Here is a 17,806-nt window from a genome sequence, read left to right as displayed (position 1 = left end):
TCGTGTTGGTGAAATGTCAGCGCTATGGATGCACACTGGTGTGTGAAGTGGCTGCCCATACACCTACTAAAGGGTTTGTAGGCTCTGTGCTAATTGGCCCGCTCCTGGTAACAATACAGCAGCTAAATGTCAGGGCTCCCTCAGCACTTTGTCTCCATGCTGGTTGCTTCTCAGTTCTGTATAATACTCTTCATTGATTAGAAAAAAAAACCCACTCAGGAGACAATAGACCTCGTGAGTTGGGCTGGAGTGGGAGGTTGTGTGTGTGGGAGTGTGGGTTAGTGTGTAAGCCTGATTATAAGCTCATTCAGGTCACTATTTTTCCAGCTTAGTGGATAATTTTTGCTAATATTGTTTATATAAATCTCACAGTTTATATTTTCCAGCCTCTTTGTCTACAGGAACATAAATCTTATATAAAGCGTGCAAACAATTTTATGCTGAATTGTCCAGATATTAAAAAACAAACATTTTCTTTGAGGTGAAAACATTTCAACAATCACAAAGAAAATCATGTGTAATTTCTATCAATCCAAGTCTGGTTATAAAATACACACGCAGGCTTTTGCAGCCCCCATGAAACCACTCTGACATCATAAAATGACCCTCTGTCTGTGGTTATAATATTATTTCACTCCATTTACTATTTAAAAAGCTGACCGCATCAGACATATTTCTTTAGTCTCTAACCATCCGTACTGTATACTGTATATGAATCGTCATAACACTGAGCCACAGGAAACCATCAGAATACGCTGACTCTACATTAGCACGCAAAATATGTGTGCGTAGCGCATGAGAGGTAAAACAAAAACAAAACCCTCAGACTTCCAGGATGAGTTAATGCATCTGCACAGATATAAAAGTGTAAGATGATTGCATCAAGACAGATTACGGTGGTGCTTAATTATAGTTCTTAAATCAATTTGTTTAGTGAATCATTGCTGATAATGCAAATAAGCATACAGAGTAGATAAAAGCAGCAACACCAACAATAAGCAGGGTTATGTCCCCTACCTTTGTGTTTGCTGCCTCTTTTTCCCGTCTCTTTGCACTTTCTGTCCTCCCTCGCTCTTCAGCTCAGTATCTCTCTCGGGTGCAAGAGTGGAATAACTGGTGTTTAAAGGAGGCTTTAATTTTATTTACTTTCTGTTCACATTGCTGGATTCTTCTGAGTACACTGAAATTTCTTTAAATGTCATTGAGCTACAAGCCCAATTCTAGAAATGTGTGGATGCTGTATAAAATATAAATAAAAACAGAGGCAATTATGTGCAAATCTCATTAAACTTTATTTAATTCACATTTGAAAAAGGAAAACCAAAAGCCATGCTTCTGTAATAAATGCAGCATGCAGTTTAGCATTGTCTTGCTGAAATATGCAAGGCCTTCCCTGAATAAGACATCATCTGGATGGGAGCATGTGTTGTATATACTTGCATGTGACTTTTCAGCATCTGTCTTTCCAAATAAAAGCTGCCAATTTAATAGGCACTAGTGTACCCCTATACAATCAGAGATGCAGGCCTTTGAATTGTGTGCTGATAACAAGCTAAACTGTTCCTCTCCTCTTTAGTTTGGATAATGTGGTGTCCATATTATCCCCCCAAAAAATTCAGATTTTCATTTGACTGGTCTGAGTCAGTTTTCAACTTGAAGAGAAGATGATGGCTTTTCTGGAGCATGTTCACATCTTCCTTGAACAGAAAAAAAGCTCCTGCACAGAAAGACGAAGAGGAAAATCTGAGGGAACTAAACAAACTCCATCAACTCATATGCAACCAGAAATAATACTCAGCATAGTAGAATAATAACAGGAATGAAAAACTAGGAGCATTAAATTGAAACCAAGCCATTCCAATTCATTCAAATGTAACTGTTACATGTTTCAGTAAGGTCTTCACATAATGTCAAGGTCAGAGCAGCCACTGACACCACAAGGGTCATGTCCTCGATATTTATGTGAAGATTGCTAGACTTCTACTGAATGTCCATGAAATGATCAGTTAATCAAAGTGTTGCTCGCTGGTCAAAGTAACAAAGGAAAAAATATTTTTTAAAAGTCACCCATGAGGTTAAAGTGGGACTGTGTGTTTTTACATATTGTGTGCTTTTATTATGTCACTTGCTAATTTGTTTCAGTTTTACTTTCACTGACTGGTTAGATGTGGGTACTAAAACATACTTTGGTCATTTTAGGAAAAGGTTCAGGTTTAGGATCAAAGTTGCCGTTTCACACACGTGACCGTGCATGTCGAAAAATGACAAATTGGAGTGAGAGACCTGTCTCACTAATGCCATAAACTGGACCTTCAAGCTGTGCAGCCAAAGGACAGCTTGTGTGCAACTCCAGCATCTCCGGATCCGCTGTAAGACCACATTCACCTGTTTGCTTAGGCCTTTCTTAAAACTGACATGTTTATTAGTACCTTTATGAGTTCTTTAACTCAAGGTTTTGGACTGAAGTTGAAAACAAAAAGGGAAAATTTGCCTGCCAAAGATTAAAACATTTTAAACCGACTGTTGCTGGGATGGATATCTGCTGTGGTTTTAAGAGGTGCACAGTCTTAAGCTCATATTTCAACTTTAATCCTGACAGTAATGGAAAAAAAGTGGAGAAAAATAGACAAGGGAGTTTAAAGTCAAGTGTTTTCAAAATGATAAGGTTTGAAAATATGTCTTAGAAGTATAAATTGTTGGAAAACCAACTAAATAAATATTGGAAATGTCCCTTGGAATTTGTGGATTTAAAAAAACCAACAAATTAGACCTGATGCTCTGGTGGAGAGTCACTGAAACCATTATGTTACTGATATTCAGACACACAGTAAAACCATTAAAGAAATGTGGCCTTTTAAAAGTGCACTGTTATTTTCAATAATCCTTTAAGCTAAATTTCATGTTCACAGTCAGTGAGAGCCTGGAGCAAACATCCAGGGAACGGAAGAAGCTTTCTGTTCTTCCTGCACCTAAACGAATAGTGTCAATGAATCAAAAGCAAGGAACAAAGGACTCGATTACACTGTGATGTCACATTAATTGTGTGTATGTGTGTGTGTGTATATGTGTGGCTGGCAGATACTTTTAAGGCTGCTGTGACTGGGAGTGACATTCCCCAGCAGGGAAAATGTATCAGTCTAATTGGCACTCTGTTTAAAATTCATCATCTGTGGACAGACAGTGGAACAGCGTGGCAGTCAGTGGCTCTTTGGTGACTACGTTTGATTGTCTGGCTTTGCAGCAGGCTTGGCCTGCGACTGAGAGAGAACGTAATGAGAACGTGCAGCAGGAGCCTGCGTATGTAAAACAAACTGTTTGGGCACAAGTGTCAGGTAGCGCCACATCTCGTGATGCAAGCTGCCAAGGTTGCACAGCAGCGCTTCTCTCTTGACCTCTCAAGATGTAAATAATTTATCTAGTCTAATATTCCTGTAGGTTGTAGCATTCAGAGGAAAACAAACGTGTTCCTCTTGTTCCTGCACAAGACACTTATGTCCCCCCCCCACACACACACACCCCCACTGCTGCCACCACACACATCAGCTCCCGCCTTTCCTGGTGTGCCAGTACAAGAACCTATGAATTGCTCAGTCAGCTTCTTTTCTTGTGAAAAAGCACATTTCATCTCATTTGTTTGCATTTTTTTTTTTTGCCTTAAAAAGTTTGCTGTCCCAGAAGGAGTAGGAGTAGGGGGAAGGGGTGGGGTAACCAATAGGCCCGGAGGCTGGCCTGCTTGGTGCCGTGCAGCCAACCTGCGCACATTTTCCCTGCAGTCGCTATTTAAGGAGAGTGAAATGCTATTAATATCTTTCTACCGTTTCCACCTTTCTCCAGTCTCTCCCTCTTCTTTTTCTCTGCTGACGACACGCTTCCTCCTCCTTTTCACTCCCTGCTGCTTCACCTTTTTCCTCTCCAGGCACAGCTCGTTAGTCCAATGAAAGTCTAGAACTGTTTATTGTAGTTTTCTTTTTGTGTCCCCATTACGTGTAACTGTGATATGCTAAATTGCCACAGTGGCATTTGACATAGATTCTGATGTGTTTGTCAGACTATAAATAAATCTCTCGTTCCAACCGAGCTTTTCTGAGCATTTGTTCAAGCCGGTCTATATGTTTGCCAGTGCGTGCCCTTGCAGAAGGTGTCACTGCAAGTGTGTGTTCAATAATTGGACCGTGCTGTTATTTGTGTTTGTGCACCTGGAGCATGTGCACAGATTGCAGGTCAATGCCTGAGAGTCGTCGTCAGAGCCTCAGGGATCCAGGCCGGCGCCGTCCACACAAACACGCAGACACACACATGTACAGTAATAGGTACTATGACTTGACCCCATGGCCCTTTCGGTTTATGTCCATATTCACCTGCTCTTATTCTCCTGCTTCTCTTTAACTTCTTTCCCTTCACTGACTGAAATTGTGGAACTATTTTTCACTTTCACTTTAGGTACTTGATACCTAATTCTTATAAATATATGGTGAAAATAAAGACTACATTATCTCTTTTTCTTTCTCTGTCTTCTGTACTGCCGCCTCCTCGTCCTCCCCCTCCTCTGTTTTCTGTAACTGATAGCTGCTTTATCACCAAGTCGTGATTGAATCAAACCTGCATTTTCCCACAATCCAGCTCTGTTTCTCTCGACCTGGTATACTGGCTGGTGTACGCATAGAGTGCTAACATGCACACACAGTGTAATGAAACAATACACAATTTGATGTATGTTTATTAGAGCTGGTAACACCTTTTTATCTCACTTCAGCGTACTCACAGGCCGGCTGAAGTAATGTGAGAACTCCTTTTTCACTTATGTATGCTTACAGGAAAACAGCAGTAAAAGCACCTTGCCTAGCTTCCATTAAAAGCAATCTTCCTGCTCTGCGAGCTGCCGAACATTCATTTGTTGTCTGCCCCAACAGCAGACCAATGACCCTCTGGAGGTCTAAAGGCCCAGAGCCAAATTCTGTGCACTTTATACATACAGAGGCTTGTGGTCTGTATTACGGATCTTTAGAGTTTCAGCATAGAGATGCTTCTCTTTCTCTCTTGGTCTCTCTATCTCTCCCTCTCTTACTGTGCTTGCATTTTTCTTGATTCTCCACCGTGTCCACGAGACAAATTACACTCTTGGATGTTGGAGAAAAGTCAGATATTCTCTGTACAAAGCAGAGCATGCATTATTCTTTTTATAAACTTCTGGGGCAATTACTAAGCCTTTGAGCAGACAGCCTTTCAGTAAACTTATTGAGTGGCTCACTTACATAATGTATTGTATTTATTACATCATGGCAATCTTTTTGATGTGAAACATCTACACTCATATGAAAAAGAAAGTTTTCACAGGACACATTTGCAGTCCTGTGGAAAACAATTAAGTACACACTCACTATAGGAATTAAGTAACAACCATGTGTTGCTAATCAAATCCACTTGATTAACTGATAAATAATAAGTGTGAGCATCGCTATAAAAGCGGAAGTCTTGGCAGGCTTCTTGTCTGGAGCATTCATGTGTGTGTTAACACAGTGCCAAGCAGGAACGACATCAGCAGCAATCTCAGATAGATAGGCCATCCAAACACTTTGATCATCCACAGCAGAAACATATAAGTCAGTCTACCCATGATTGGGCGTCCCAGTAAAGTCACCCCAAAGTCTGCAAAAAACCCAAGAGCTACATTTCAGAATCTCCCCGCCTCAGTCGTCATGGTAAATGTTAAAGTTGACGATGGTACCATTAGAGAAAGGCTGCACAAGAATGGGTTGTTTGGAAGAGTTGCCAGGAGGAAACCTTAGCCTAGGTTTGCAAAGCTGCATCTGGACAAGCCACAAGACTTCTGGAGCAATGCGCTTTGGACAGATGAGACCAAAGTGAAGATGTTTGGCCATACTGTACAGCACCAAGTTAGGAGAAAACCGCATATTAGCACAAACACATCAAGTGTCACAATGATGGTGGAAGTAGCCACATGACCTGAGTCAACCAAGACCTCGAAGAACACAAGTCAAATGTGGGTCATGCGACAGGATAACGCTCTCAAGCAGAGCAGCAAATCTCCAGCTGGATGTCTGAAAAATACAAGAATCAAGGAGCTGCAAAGGCCCAGTAAACGTCCATACCTCAACCTGATTGAAAAGCTGTAGTGGGAGCTTAAGAGAGCTGTGCATAATCAAATGCCTGCAATCCTCAATGAACTGAAGGTTTGTAAATAAGGCTGGGCCAAAATTCCTCCACAACGATGTGAGAGTCAAACAAAAAATAATTACTTCAAGTTAGTGCTGCCAAAGGTGGTTTTATAAGCTACTGAATCATGGGCTGTACAGGACTGCACAGAGTGCTGTGAAAACTTTCTTTTTCACAGGACTGGATGTATGTTTATTTATAATGTGCTTTTAACCTTCTTTTCCTCTGAGGTCACCCGGGCCTGTCATCATCCTGTGCTGAATATGTAAAGCAACGGCACTTTGATCTCTACCTCATAAAAAACATTATATCTTTAATGCCGACCTCAAAAGAGCATTTTTACTCTGACATTTCTGTTCTTTCTTCTCAAAATTCTTACATCTAAATCCATTTTGAATCTCTTTAAAAAAATAACCTCAATATAAGGGTACTTTATTGAGGCAGGTTAAAGTCAAAGCTGAGTCAATTTTCTTTCAGTGTCCCATGAGGCCAACCATGCTGAATTGGTGGATTTCAACTGATGCTTTGCTCTTAATTGACATTTCCCTGAAAGGGAGGGCGTGATGGTGTGTGGTGATGCTGGGGTGGATGGAGAAATGTGCCTTCAGCAGAAATGTGACTCCCTCTCGATATTCATCATGCGTGGCCTAACTGTCTGCTCGTCTATTTTGCTTGATTATGCATTTATATCTTAATGTTCATAAGTAGAAAGAAGCAAATGCGTCTACTTGGTGGATCTTAACAGGCCTCTTAAATATATAGAAGAGCCGTAACAGAACGTAAAAGTGAAGGCAATGAAAAAGGTCATCATACATGTCAGATAACTTTAAAAATCTGGATATTATGCAGTATCAGTGGTCTCTTTGACTGAATTTGGGCATATTATATTTTCCCAAGCACTAGTCAGCATTGTCATCCAAATTGCTTTGTTATTTGTATTAGTAATAAACAATATATCAGTGAATTATTTCAAAGGATTTTTGTTTTTATTTGAGCCAAGGAGCTAAGTGGGGTTGGTGGTCAGAAAAAATGGAGGGAAACTGAAAGGGGGAGTAACACTTTGTGCTTAGTGATTTTAGGATCTTATTTTCCTCTGACATTTGCACCAATCAGGCACACTCCTTATAGGTGAAGTGAATAAATAACATTTATTCACTCATTACAATGCTCTGCTGGGAAACCTGGGGTCATAGGGTTAATGTATATATTAGACGCAGAGCAGAGTTCTGCATGGCAACAGCACTCCCCGAAGGCAGCAGCCTCCCCCGTTAGAACAGAAATACTCAGGAGTATCATTGAGGAGCACTTGAGGTCTTCACCCCAGATGTTGATGCGATCTTGACCTACGGAGGCTCTACACCCAGGCCCTGATTGGTCAGAGCTATTTTTGGCAGCACAAGGGGAGACCTCCTTGACATTTTGTTTTAATGTTGTGACAGATAAGGGTACATATCCAACATACTGGAGAAAATGTGATAATGTCCACACCATTTATGTAACTTTACCTCTCTGCAGCACCACCGTGGATTTTGAATCAAACAATTTGGAGCCTGTATTTCATGAATAGTTAATGAAATACTTTTATTAAACATGTGTGGAATTAAAGCTCAAATTCTGCACTTTGTGCTTCAAATCAAACGACTGTTTGATATAAAATCTACTTTGGTCTTTTAATGCTACATGTACGTTTGGCTGATATTAATGCTCATCTGTGGCTTGTGAACAGGATGAGATGAGTTTTGAAGGGTTTGTTGCATCATAGCGGAAGTAGATTTTATAAATATGCAGTCTAGTTGCAGAAACGGATACGATGACTCATTGAACTGTATAGAAATTGCTGTATGCAAGGGATAGTATTGTATTCAGGTAAATGCAGAGTTGTGTTTCTACGGGAATGTTGTGTCTGCATTTTGTAAAAGTCAAGCTGTCGATCCCGCTGTCTGTGCTCTAACTTGTTTCCTGTCATAAAGCACAAGTCAATGAACCCCCCTGAAATGCTGCTCCAACGAATCTCCTCCTCACCGTATTACACACAACGCTTTGAGTTAATTGGAGAGGAAGGAGAGGGTTTAGTCAGCACATTGCTCAGCTGATGAATGACCAAAATGCATTGTTTGCCGAGAGTCATCTCAGTGTATTTTTCAAACTATCCCTTCTGTGGCTGGAGCACTGTTTACGCCTCGGTGGGCTAAAAAATATACAATGGTAATTAGGAGGTGTCTGTTTATTCACGCGTGGTGTCCGATGTCTTTCTAGCTGTCTAAGATCTGCTCTGTCTTTCTATTTGTCTCACTATTGGGAAACTGTGGCTGGGCAGGCAGACAAAACAAAAACAGTCTGAGAAGTTGCTCACTGACTCACATCTCACATTCAGTTGAGAAGAGTGAAAGTGAGACGTGTTTTTTTTTTTTTTTTTTACGAGAGCACGAGTTAGACCATTCAGATCAACTAAATCTTTACTGCTGGATTTTAATCAGCTTAATTGATAATGAAGGCTAATATTATCGGCTGATAATTGGCTGTTTTTATATTGAAATTTCTAATGGCCAATAAGTGAAAAAGAAAAAAGAAAAGAAGAAATGAGAGATAACCCATAAACCGTGTTACGAGTGTTGGGGTTGCATAGTGTAAAAAAAGAAAGAAAATCAGCCGATATATTGGAATATCAGAGTTTTAAATCACCTAATATTGGTGTCAGTATCGGTCTTAAAATTCCTAAAAATCAGCCAGTCTCTATAATTTATTAACATTTTGTAAATTTGTAAAATATATTTAGTTATTATGTACTTATTAATAATTGGGAAGTATATACTTATTATATACTTTCCATTATATTTAACGTATTATATTTATTATATTTAATCCATCCATCCATCCATTCGCTTCCGCTTATTCTTTTCAGGGTCGCAGGGGGCGCTGGAGCCTATTCCAGCTGTCATAGGGCGAGAGGCGGGGTACACCCTGGACAGGTCGCCAGTCTGTCACAGGGCCAACACACAGGGACAGACAACCATTCGTACTCATTATTTGGATTATCCAATTAACATATCCCCTCAAGCTGCATGTCTTTGGATGGTGGGAGGAAGCCGGAGTACCCGGAGGGAACCCACGCAAGCACGGGGAGAACATGCAAACTCCACACAGAAAGACCCCGGCCTGATGGTGGAATTGAACTCAGGACCTTCTTGCTGTGGGGTTATAGTAGCCCTTTAAAGCAGTACTTAGCCACCCTTTTTGTCTGATTTTAATAAGTTCCTCTTCATCTGTCGTCATGTTCCAAATGTGGTCTTTTCACTTGTCTTAAATAACTTTTCAGTAGCTGGGACCACATCCTCATTTGTAGGAGGCGTGTGCATGAATTGAGCCTGCGGTTTTGGGGAAAGGCCTCAGAGGGGAGTAGCATTGGGCCGGGCCGATCCGCATGCACTAATGAGAGGTGAATGAATTGAAAAAGGGAGCGAGGAAAAGCCGACAGAACGCCAAAAGGATGAATGTGTGGTCCTGCTCCTGAAATTCAGATAAATTATTTCCAATGAAACATACTCTTTCAACACTTTCACACACTTAATTTACTTTTTAGTATAGACCATATTTTTAACCCGTTCACACTATTTTGAGAAATAGTACAACATCATTGCAAACACTCACTTCTTCTGCTCCAGCTTTGCTCACCTAGTAATTGATTTCCTCCCAGGCTTCTGATTGGCCTACAGTTATATACATACAGTCGCTTTGGCGTGGTCTTGGCAGCGCTTGATGTAGTTTTTAAAGTTTTCGTGTGGAGGGAGATGTGTTTTAGACGGTGTTTGTGTGCATTTGATTTAAAGAGTAAAAGCAGAAAGCCCCCATTTAAAAATATACCCATGCACATGTCAATGTAGCCTCATTTACGTCGACTTGCTACAGCTTTTTAATATAGTAATGAATGACTATGTGCAGCTGTATATTCTCAGCTGTATATTCTTTACAACCTGGCGTCACACATGCTGTTTGAATGATTATTTCCCCCTTAAAAAACATGTAGATCTATTTCTTCACATCATGACCAAAGAAATAAATCCACATATTGCCTCCTGTCTATCTGTGCTGTCTTCCCTGGACATTTGTTAGTTTTTCCTGATCAATCAGTCAAGAGGTCACAAAAAAGATCTACTCATTTATTCTTGCTCCTGCCTGTTATTTTTATTTTTCTTACACTTCATGTGAACCCAAGAGATGGTGATGGACTGAGACAAATCAGGTCTTTCTTATCGTTTCTTCTTCTGCTGAACATAAATAGGTTTCCAATTTCTTTTTGTTTTTGTTTCACATGGCTGTTGTCCTCTTTCCCAGTGGAACATTTCTCAGTGGAAACGGTATACAGATCAGGCTTTGTGTGCTTCTCAGTTCAGCTGACCTGCTGCTTTTTTGCAAAGCAGCTTTTTAATGCAAACGCTTTAAATGCATTTCATTTCTCACACATTAGCCCAGTTAGAGACTTGTTGATCGTATTACTGAAGATAAAGGGCACCATTGTGCGAGGCTTTGAGAACTGGTTTCGGGTCCAGCAAGTGTTCTCTAACTTTGGGCTGTGACATGTTGACCAGCTGGACCAGCAGCTGCCACCTGGATAATCCTGCCTTGTTGTTCTAGATTTCAAATGGCACAAAGGGCAGCCAGGGAGTGGTTGTGTGTTTGTTCATTTCTCTCAGCTCTTTTTTGCTGTATCTTTTACCCACTTTGTTCTCAAATGGTCCTTCCATGTTCACTGTTATTGTGCTGTGGATCATGTTGTGGAGCTGCGGAGTTGCAGTATGTGGTTAAAGCCAAAAGCAAAGCAGCTGAGCTCCATCACGCTATTGGGGTGATCTGTGATAATCTTACCATTGTTGAGGTAATCTCGGTGTGGGTAATGAAGTTCTTGTGGTTGTCTGACAGTTAGTTTTTAGTCTCACCGAGAATATGCGATTAAATAAATTCATTGTAGCTCTCTTGAGGAACCAATTATATATATATAAATACAATAACATCATTAACGGATAATGAAAATAAAAATATACATTATTTTCTAACATAATCAGCATGCTGAGCCTCCTTTAATCGCACTTACACTGAATCTAGCAATAACTTTTTCCACCTGTTAAGTGGGACAGCGAGGTGCAGTAGTGCCAGTGTTTTCCTCTTTTAGGCCCCACGCAATTCCAGAAACACACTAACATGAAATTAGAGTTGATGCCCTGTGCGTAGTGAGGAAAATATTGTTGAATGGCATCAAATATTTTGTTGTTAACAGCTAATGTCTGCATGTGAGAACTGTGATAATAGATTCGGCATTTTAAAATGTTCCCTAACAGTTGTCCTGAACTTAATGATGGAAATTCTGACTTCCCACATCTGCAGAGACACTGAAAAAAATTAAGTGCTTATATAAAGATGAGAGCGGCTTAAGCATGAGACAGAATCAGTCAGAATTTATGTTGTGTTTAATTTCAGGGGAGTTCTTGAGCTCAAGTGGCCATTACTTCTGTGGGGCGAAGTTTTTTTCCTAGCTGAACCGCAGGTTTCCATTTGCTATTGTCCTAATCTAAAAGATTATTTTAGATTATTTATTTTATTATTTTAGCCATAATAATAATAATTATATTATCCATGTGCCATTAGACCAACCCTTCTGAATTTTTATTATATTATTATAATCATATATATACTCCTGATGATTATATATGATTATATATATAACTGTGATGTTATATGTGCTGCGAGTGGAGAGCGAGACTAAAATATCATTAGCATGTCACAATAAAGGTTTATGGCAGGAATAAGCAGTACTTCTGATACACAAACCACACTCAGAAGATCAAGTGATTGCGGCTGGTTTTCTTGTCTTCTGATTTATGTTTAGCTGTTTTATTGATTTCATTGATCGTTCGCAGAGTTATTCAGGATGTTTCACAACAGAATGAAATAGTTTCTGGCTTGTATGTGGACCACATTTTTATTTTTTGATAATAAAAATAAAAATACAATTAAATATGAAAATGAAATAAAATTTAAACATTTATTTATTTATAACTTTTATATACTCACTTGCCAGGGGGATATTTTGGTGAGTCCATGCAAATTGTAACCTCAGCTTAGCTCCCAGGACTGGGTGCAGTCTTCTGCTGCTCTAGCTAATCTGTGTATTTAGAGATGTTCTGTATATCTTTAGTTACTGTTGCCTTCCTATCAAAGCAGTCTGCCCCTTTTCCTCTGACCTCTGACATCAACAAGGTTTTTTTTTCACTCAGAGAACTGCTGCTCATTGGATATTTTCTCTTCTTCAAACCATTGTCAGTAAACCCTAGAGACGGTTGTGCACAGAGTTGCTGCCATTGCTGCTCATTAGATATTTGCAGTAATGAACAGTTAAATCAGGGTACGTAATAAGGTGGCAGTTGAATGGCCTGACAATTTATGCAAAAAACAAACAAACTTGGTTCCATTAGAGTGATTTTTGTCCTACTCACTGAATATGACCGTTTGCATTGTGTTACAGATCAGCAAGTGTTTTCCTGCTTTGTGTGCAGTAATTTTTTGTGTTAGCGGTTAATCATGCAGAGACTAAACAATATATGTAATGAACTGTGTGTGTAACTGGTGTGTTTTTGTGTGTGTTTCAGTTTTCTTCTGGTGTTCAGCTGCTTAGTGCTGTCCGTGTTCTCCACCATCCCCGAACACCAGAAAGCCGCAAACCAAGGTCTCTTCATCCTGGTAGGACCCCCTTCTTCCCTCTAGTTTGCCCTCTTGTTTATACTTATACAAACACATTTATGGCAGCTCCAGTGCACATCGTCACACGCTGTCCTTGCATGCATGCCGTCTCACTTGCTGCAGTCCATCCATGCGTGCTTGCGTATGTGCTTTTCTTTACCGTTAGCGGCGCAGATAGCCATGTAAGCAGGTGGGAGGATTCAGGTGTTGTTGACTGCGCAGGAAATCACAGACATGATGCACTAATCCTAATAGCTATCCCTTAATCCCCTCTCTTCCTCTGTACTTCAGCTGCTTTAGTGAAAGGTAATGGACACCCTTTTCCTCCTTCCTAACCTGACTCGTCCTCTCTCAGCCACCTTTTCCCCCTCTCTCTTCCCACCTTGCGCTTCATAACGTGTTATTTAATGGTAGTACTCTTCACTTCCACATTCCCTCCCTTCACTCTTTCGATCAATCACCTGGCCATTAGCAGACAATCACCCATTAGTGGATTTTACTTACATGAACATTTGCTCTAATGACAGATTGGTTCAGCGCATTATAAACTGTCTGCACGGTCCAGAAACCTGAAAGCAGGAAAGACGCGTGGAAAATGGTTTGACTTGAGTCAGAACTCTAAAGCTGTTAAATTTTCAGTTTAGAAACTGAACACATGACACGAATGTCCCTGGCTACGGTTTTTCTCTCTCTGCTAAGACCTTTAAAATGATATCATGGGAAAGGTTTAATAAACAGAGTGCAGGGAATGTAAATCATGTTATGAAGATTCACATTAGTTCATGTGTTACTTTAAAAAAATGTAAAATATACTTCCCAGCTAGATGTTCATCACATGCAGTGTGACATATTGTGTACTTTTCATGTTACCATGATCCTTTCCACAGCACTGATATTTTTCCTTTTGTTTTTCTTTGTGGTCTCTCAACATAGAGGCTGTGTTGAGTTCACTTGAAAGGTAACATGGTCCTTTTTCCGAAAAAGGCGTTTAGCGTGTGGCTACAACACAAGCTGAACATAACCATGATCCAAAATGGATCACTGGCAACTTGATAGACGTTGGGCAGATAAACACCAGATTGCTACTTTAAATAAAATAGACAGCTCTGTTTGGGAGGCAGTTGGTGAGCGTGACACTGGTTTAACAATTTAATGGGAACCCTGTAAAATGATGATTAGTTGAACAAACATAACTGACCCCTCTTTCACTCTGTGTGTGTCGCTTGCAGGAATTTGTTATGATCGTGGTGTTTGGCTTGGAGTACTTCATCAGGGTTTGGGCAGCCGGATGTTGCTGCAGATACCGAGGATGGAAAGGACGACTGAAATTTGCCAGGAAGCCTTTTTGTGTCATAGGTTAGAGTGTGTTTATTTGTGTTTTCCACCTGTTTTCTACTGATTTGGTGCTGAAAAAGCAGCTTAAAGTTGGAACCACTGACATTTATGGCATTAAGAGGGGGTGAAATTTCATAATTCACAGAAGGAGCCTGTAAGGGATGTTTCTCCTCTTATGGGAATTGCCTCTATAATAGCTACATTATGTAACACTGAAATAAGCCTGCGCCACGTCGCTGGAAAATATGTGAAACTATTAATGTATTCATATAAAAGTATCCCTCGGGTGCTGTTTCTTTCTTTGTCATGATGTGAACATCTTCTCTCTAGACTTCATTGTGTTCGTGGCGTCACTGGGAGTGATTGCAGCAGGCACGCAGGGCAACATCTTTGCTACGTCCGCCCTGCGCAGCATGCGTTTTCTTCAGATTTTGCGTATGGTACGCATGGACCGACGAGGAGGCACCTGGAAACTTCTGGGCTCCGTGGTGTATGCTCACAGCAAGGTGGGAATGAGAGGCTGATAAATATGCAGTTAGGTCCCTATGTTTTTGGGTGGTGACACAAAGTAAGATTTTCAAAAGTAGCTTAAATAAGAGTTTTTCAAATCAAACAATGGCCAAATCAGTTTCTTAATTCCAGCACAACAGAGCAGCTTTTCAGTTACTGAAGTCAAAACTGGAGGTGGAGAAACCCACGAACAAGCAAGGAGGAAACATGGCTTTCAATGATGCCCCTGGGATCTACACTTCAGTCCCTAAATGCAAAATTTCATCTGCATATTAAAAACAATCATTTAGCTTGGCAGTTATTTTAAACCTGTGAAAATGGGGAGCTGTGTATAACAACGTCTGTAGTTTCTGAACAGTTAACGTAATACTTTGGTAAAAACTTTCAAGTAAAAGTGAAATTTGCACTTCAGTGGCATGGTGATTGTTTGATGTAAAATCCACTGTGGTGGTGTACGTTGTCCAAACTCATCATACACATGTTCTGACATGTAAACACTGTTTATCTGGTTTATGTTTAAGCAATAACATTTCATTGATTAAGTTGTACACTGAAAATGAAAAGTAAGCTAATACACAGTAGCCACTTGCAACATTATGGATTATTATAAGAGCAGAGAGGAGGCTGAGGGCTGCCATTAAAAGGCCCGCGATGACATGATGGGAACTAATGGGATAAATATCTCAATAGCTTTCAGCGTCAAGGAATATCTTGTGACTCTAATGGATGACCAGCCGTTGTTTGATTACATTCACAGGCCTCAAACATCAAACTCGCTGCTCATTTCTGGCAAATTAGCTGTTACCTTGTTGTGCTGACTTCCTCGCCTGTCACCCAGCATTCGGTTGGAGAACACCTATATACGGCTGTCATGATGATAATGGTGATGAATTGATGCATCAGCTGTCAGAGCAGCCAAGTCAAAGTGGAAGCCAAATGTGATTATGATGAGATTTTAGCCCATAATGATAATAGAGATACAGCAGAGACTGTGGTGGATTGTGATGCTGCTGACAGGTGTGACTAATACCACTGTCTGTCTCACAGGAGTTGATCACAGCCTGGTACATAGGTTTCCTGGTCCTGATCTTTGCCTCCTTCCTCGTCTACCTGGCAGAGAAAGACATCAACTCAGACTTCAACACTTATGCAGACTCCCTCTGGTGGGGGACTGTGAGTATTGCTAACTGTGCCCATATTTGGACTCCCTTTGCAAACATCCCTTTATCATCTTATCATCTGTGATTTAAATGCTCGAGTATACCCAGATGGGATCTATAAATTAAGATTCAGGAGGTGGTAAATGTGTTGTTTTTGGCCAGTTTGTTTAAAGAAGACTCAGTTGTAGGTGAGTGATTGTTGTGTTATCTGAATGTGCATTTCACAAACCTTTAGGTATGTGAGCTGTGCATTTTGTCTGTCTGACTGTCAACAAGACTGCAAAAAATCTGCCAGGCTGAGTTCCACAATGGAGCAAGAGCAATAGAAGAGCCCATTAAGCTTTGGCGTGGATCCACAGAGCTTCTATTAAACTTCTCACTCTTAGTCTTAGAGGAGGGTTCAGCGTGAGATAATTCACAGTGATTTCTAGTCACTGCAAAACATGTCATGAAAGATTGCTGTGGTTTTTAAATTGACAGAAATCACGGGTGGAAGTGAGTGCACTTTCATATCAGATCTTTTTTGTGGGAGTAACTTCAGCTTTCGTGAATATATGCTTGAAAAAATTGGCTCTTTGTAAAAGAAACAGTGCAACATGTCAGTGCAGTTTTTGAAAACTGGTAATTTATTAGGCCTCTTCTATTTTGAGCTCGAGATCTGTATTTCTTCCTCTACTCAGATAACTTTAACTACGATTGGCTACGGTGACAAGACCCCTCATACGTGGCAGGGACGGCTCCTAGCTGCCGGCTTTGCTCTTCTGGGAGTCTCTTTCTTTGCCCTGCCTGCTGTAAGTGTCCTATATTTACTCACAGTTCGCGACTCCTTCGGCATTGCCCAAAGTCACGAGTTGCACTCCTGACATTAATTTGATCTTTGACCCTCAGGGAATTTTGGGGTCAGGCTTTGCCTTAAAGGTTCAAGAGCAACACAGGCAGAAACACTTTGAGAAGAGGAGGATGCCTGCAGCAAACCTGATACAGGTGACGGCCACAGCAAGAGTCTCAAAAGCTGTTTCATTCACACTCAAGCAGGAAACCACACAGGCTGCTAACTTTCGCTGTTTTTATCGCTTTGTGTTTTTTTTTTCTTCAGGCTGCATGGCGTCTCTACTCAACAGATGCCAAACACTCCTATCTAACAGCTACTTGGTACTTCTACGACAGCATGTTGCCTTCTTTCAGGTAGGCGCTCCTACCAGGCTGAGCACTGAGTGGATTCAGCCATCAGAAATCTGCGGGCACCTTTGGCCGTGTTTGGTTGGAGTGTAAAGGCAGACAGAGATTTGAGAGTTGCATCAGAACATTTCTCAAAAAGCAAATCCTGAAACATGTAGAGAAGTTTGTGGTTTGGTTTCTGCTCATGCGTTCATATCGCTGCACACATCATGTCTGCTACCTGCAACCCTCTCTCAGTTAAACTGAGGATTGTAGTGACAGAAATGATTTTGATTTGCTCTCCATTTATTATTTAAGATTTCTGCCACCTCGTTTATTTTTACAGATTTTTCTTCTACGCAGTGGTTTCTTACGTTTTGCATTTATGTATTAATTTGACTAATTTTTATTTTCTTAAAAGGAGGGGAACCTGAGAAACATGAAGAGACACATGCATCTGTTTACATTTAAATTAAGTCAGACTTGCACTGCCCGATTCTTACTCTTCACACATGTACAGTACCGTGCAAAGTCTTGAACTACTCCTCATTTCTTTATGTTTTGTTACCTGGCAATTATCAGAGGAATGCTTTGTTTGTTTATTTATTCATTTTCTTAAGCCACTTAACATTGTCCTACGAATCATTCAAGCAAAAAAAAGAAATAAAGCGCTGAACCAGTTCTGCTTCTGTGTCTAACAGACGACAAAGAACCAAGGTTGAATTGTATCAGTTTAA

General features: G+C 40.5%; 1 protein-coding gene across 3 annotated transcripts in view; it reads left to right on the top strand.

Moving 5' to 3' along the window:
- Nucleotides 1-17,806, top strand: part of kcnq4 (potassium voltage-gated channel subfamily Q member 4) — a 52,059-nt gene that overhangs the window by 16,830 nt on the left and 17,423 nt on the right. For all 3 annotated transcript variants that reach the window (XM_076878970.1, XM_076878971.1, XM_004548065.5), the window contains exons 2-8: nucleotides 12,816-12,906; nucleotides 14,136-14,262; nucleotides 14,572-14,747; nucleotides 15,799-15,924; nucleotides 16,592-16,702; nucleotides 16,800-16,895; nucleotides 17,008-17,096. In XM_076878970.1, the coding sequence (XP_076735085.1) occupies nucleotides 12,816-12,906; nucleotides 14,136-14,262; nucleotides 14,572-14,747; nucleotides 15,799-15,924; nucleotides 16,592-16,702; nucleotides 16,800-16,895; nucleotides 17,008-17,096 (816 nt within the window). The remainder of the gene's footprint in view (nucleotides 1-12,815; nucleotides 12,907-14,135; nucleotides 14,263-14,571; nucleotides 14,748-15,798; nucleotides 15,925-16,591; nucleotides 16,703-16,799; nucleotides 16,896-17,007; nucleotides 17,097-17,806) is intronic.

The sequence above is a fragment of the Maylandia zebra genome, linkage group LG22, assembly GCF_041146795.1.
Source record: "Maylandia zebra isolate NMK-2024a linkage group LG22, Mzebra_GT3a, whole genome shotgun sequence".
Lineage (NCBI taxonomy): Eukaryota > Metazoa > Chordata > Actinopteri > Cichliformes > Cichlidae > Maylandia > Maylandia zebra.
Note: the sequence above shows the minus strand (reverse complement) of the source record. Positions and strands in the feature narration are given on the sequence as shown.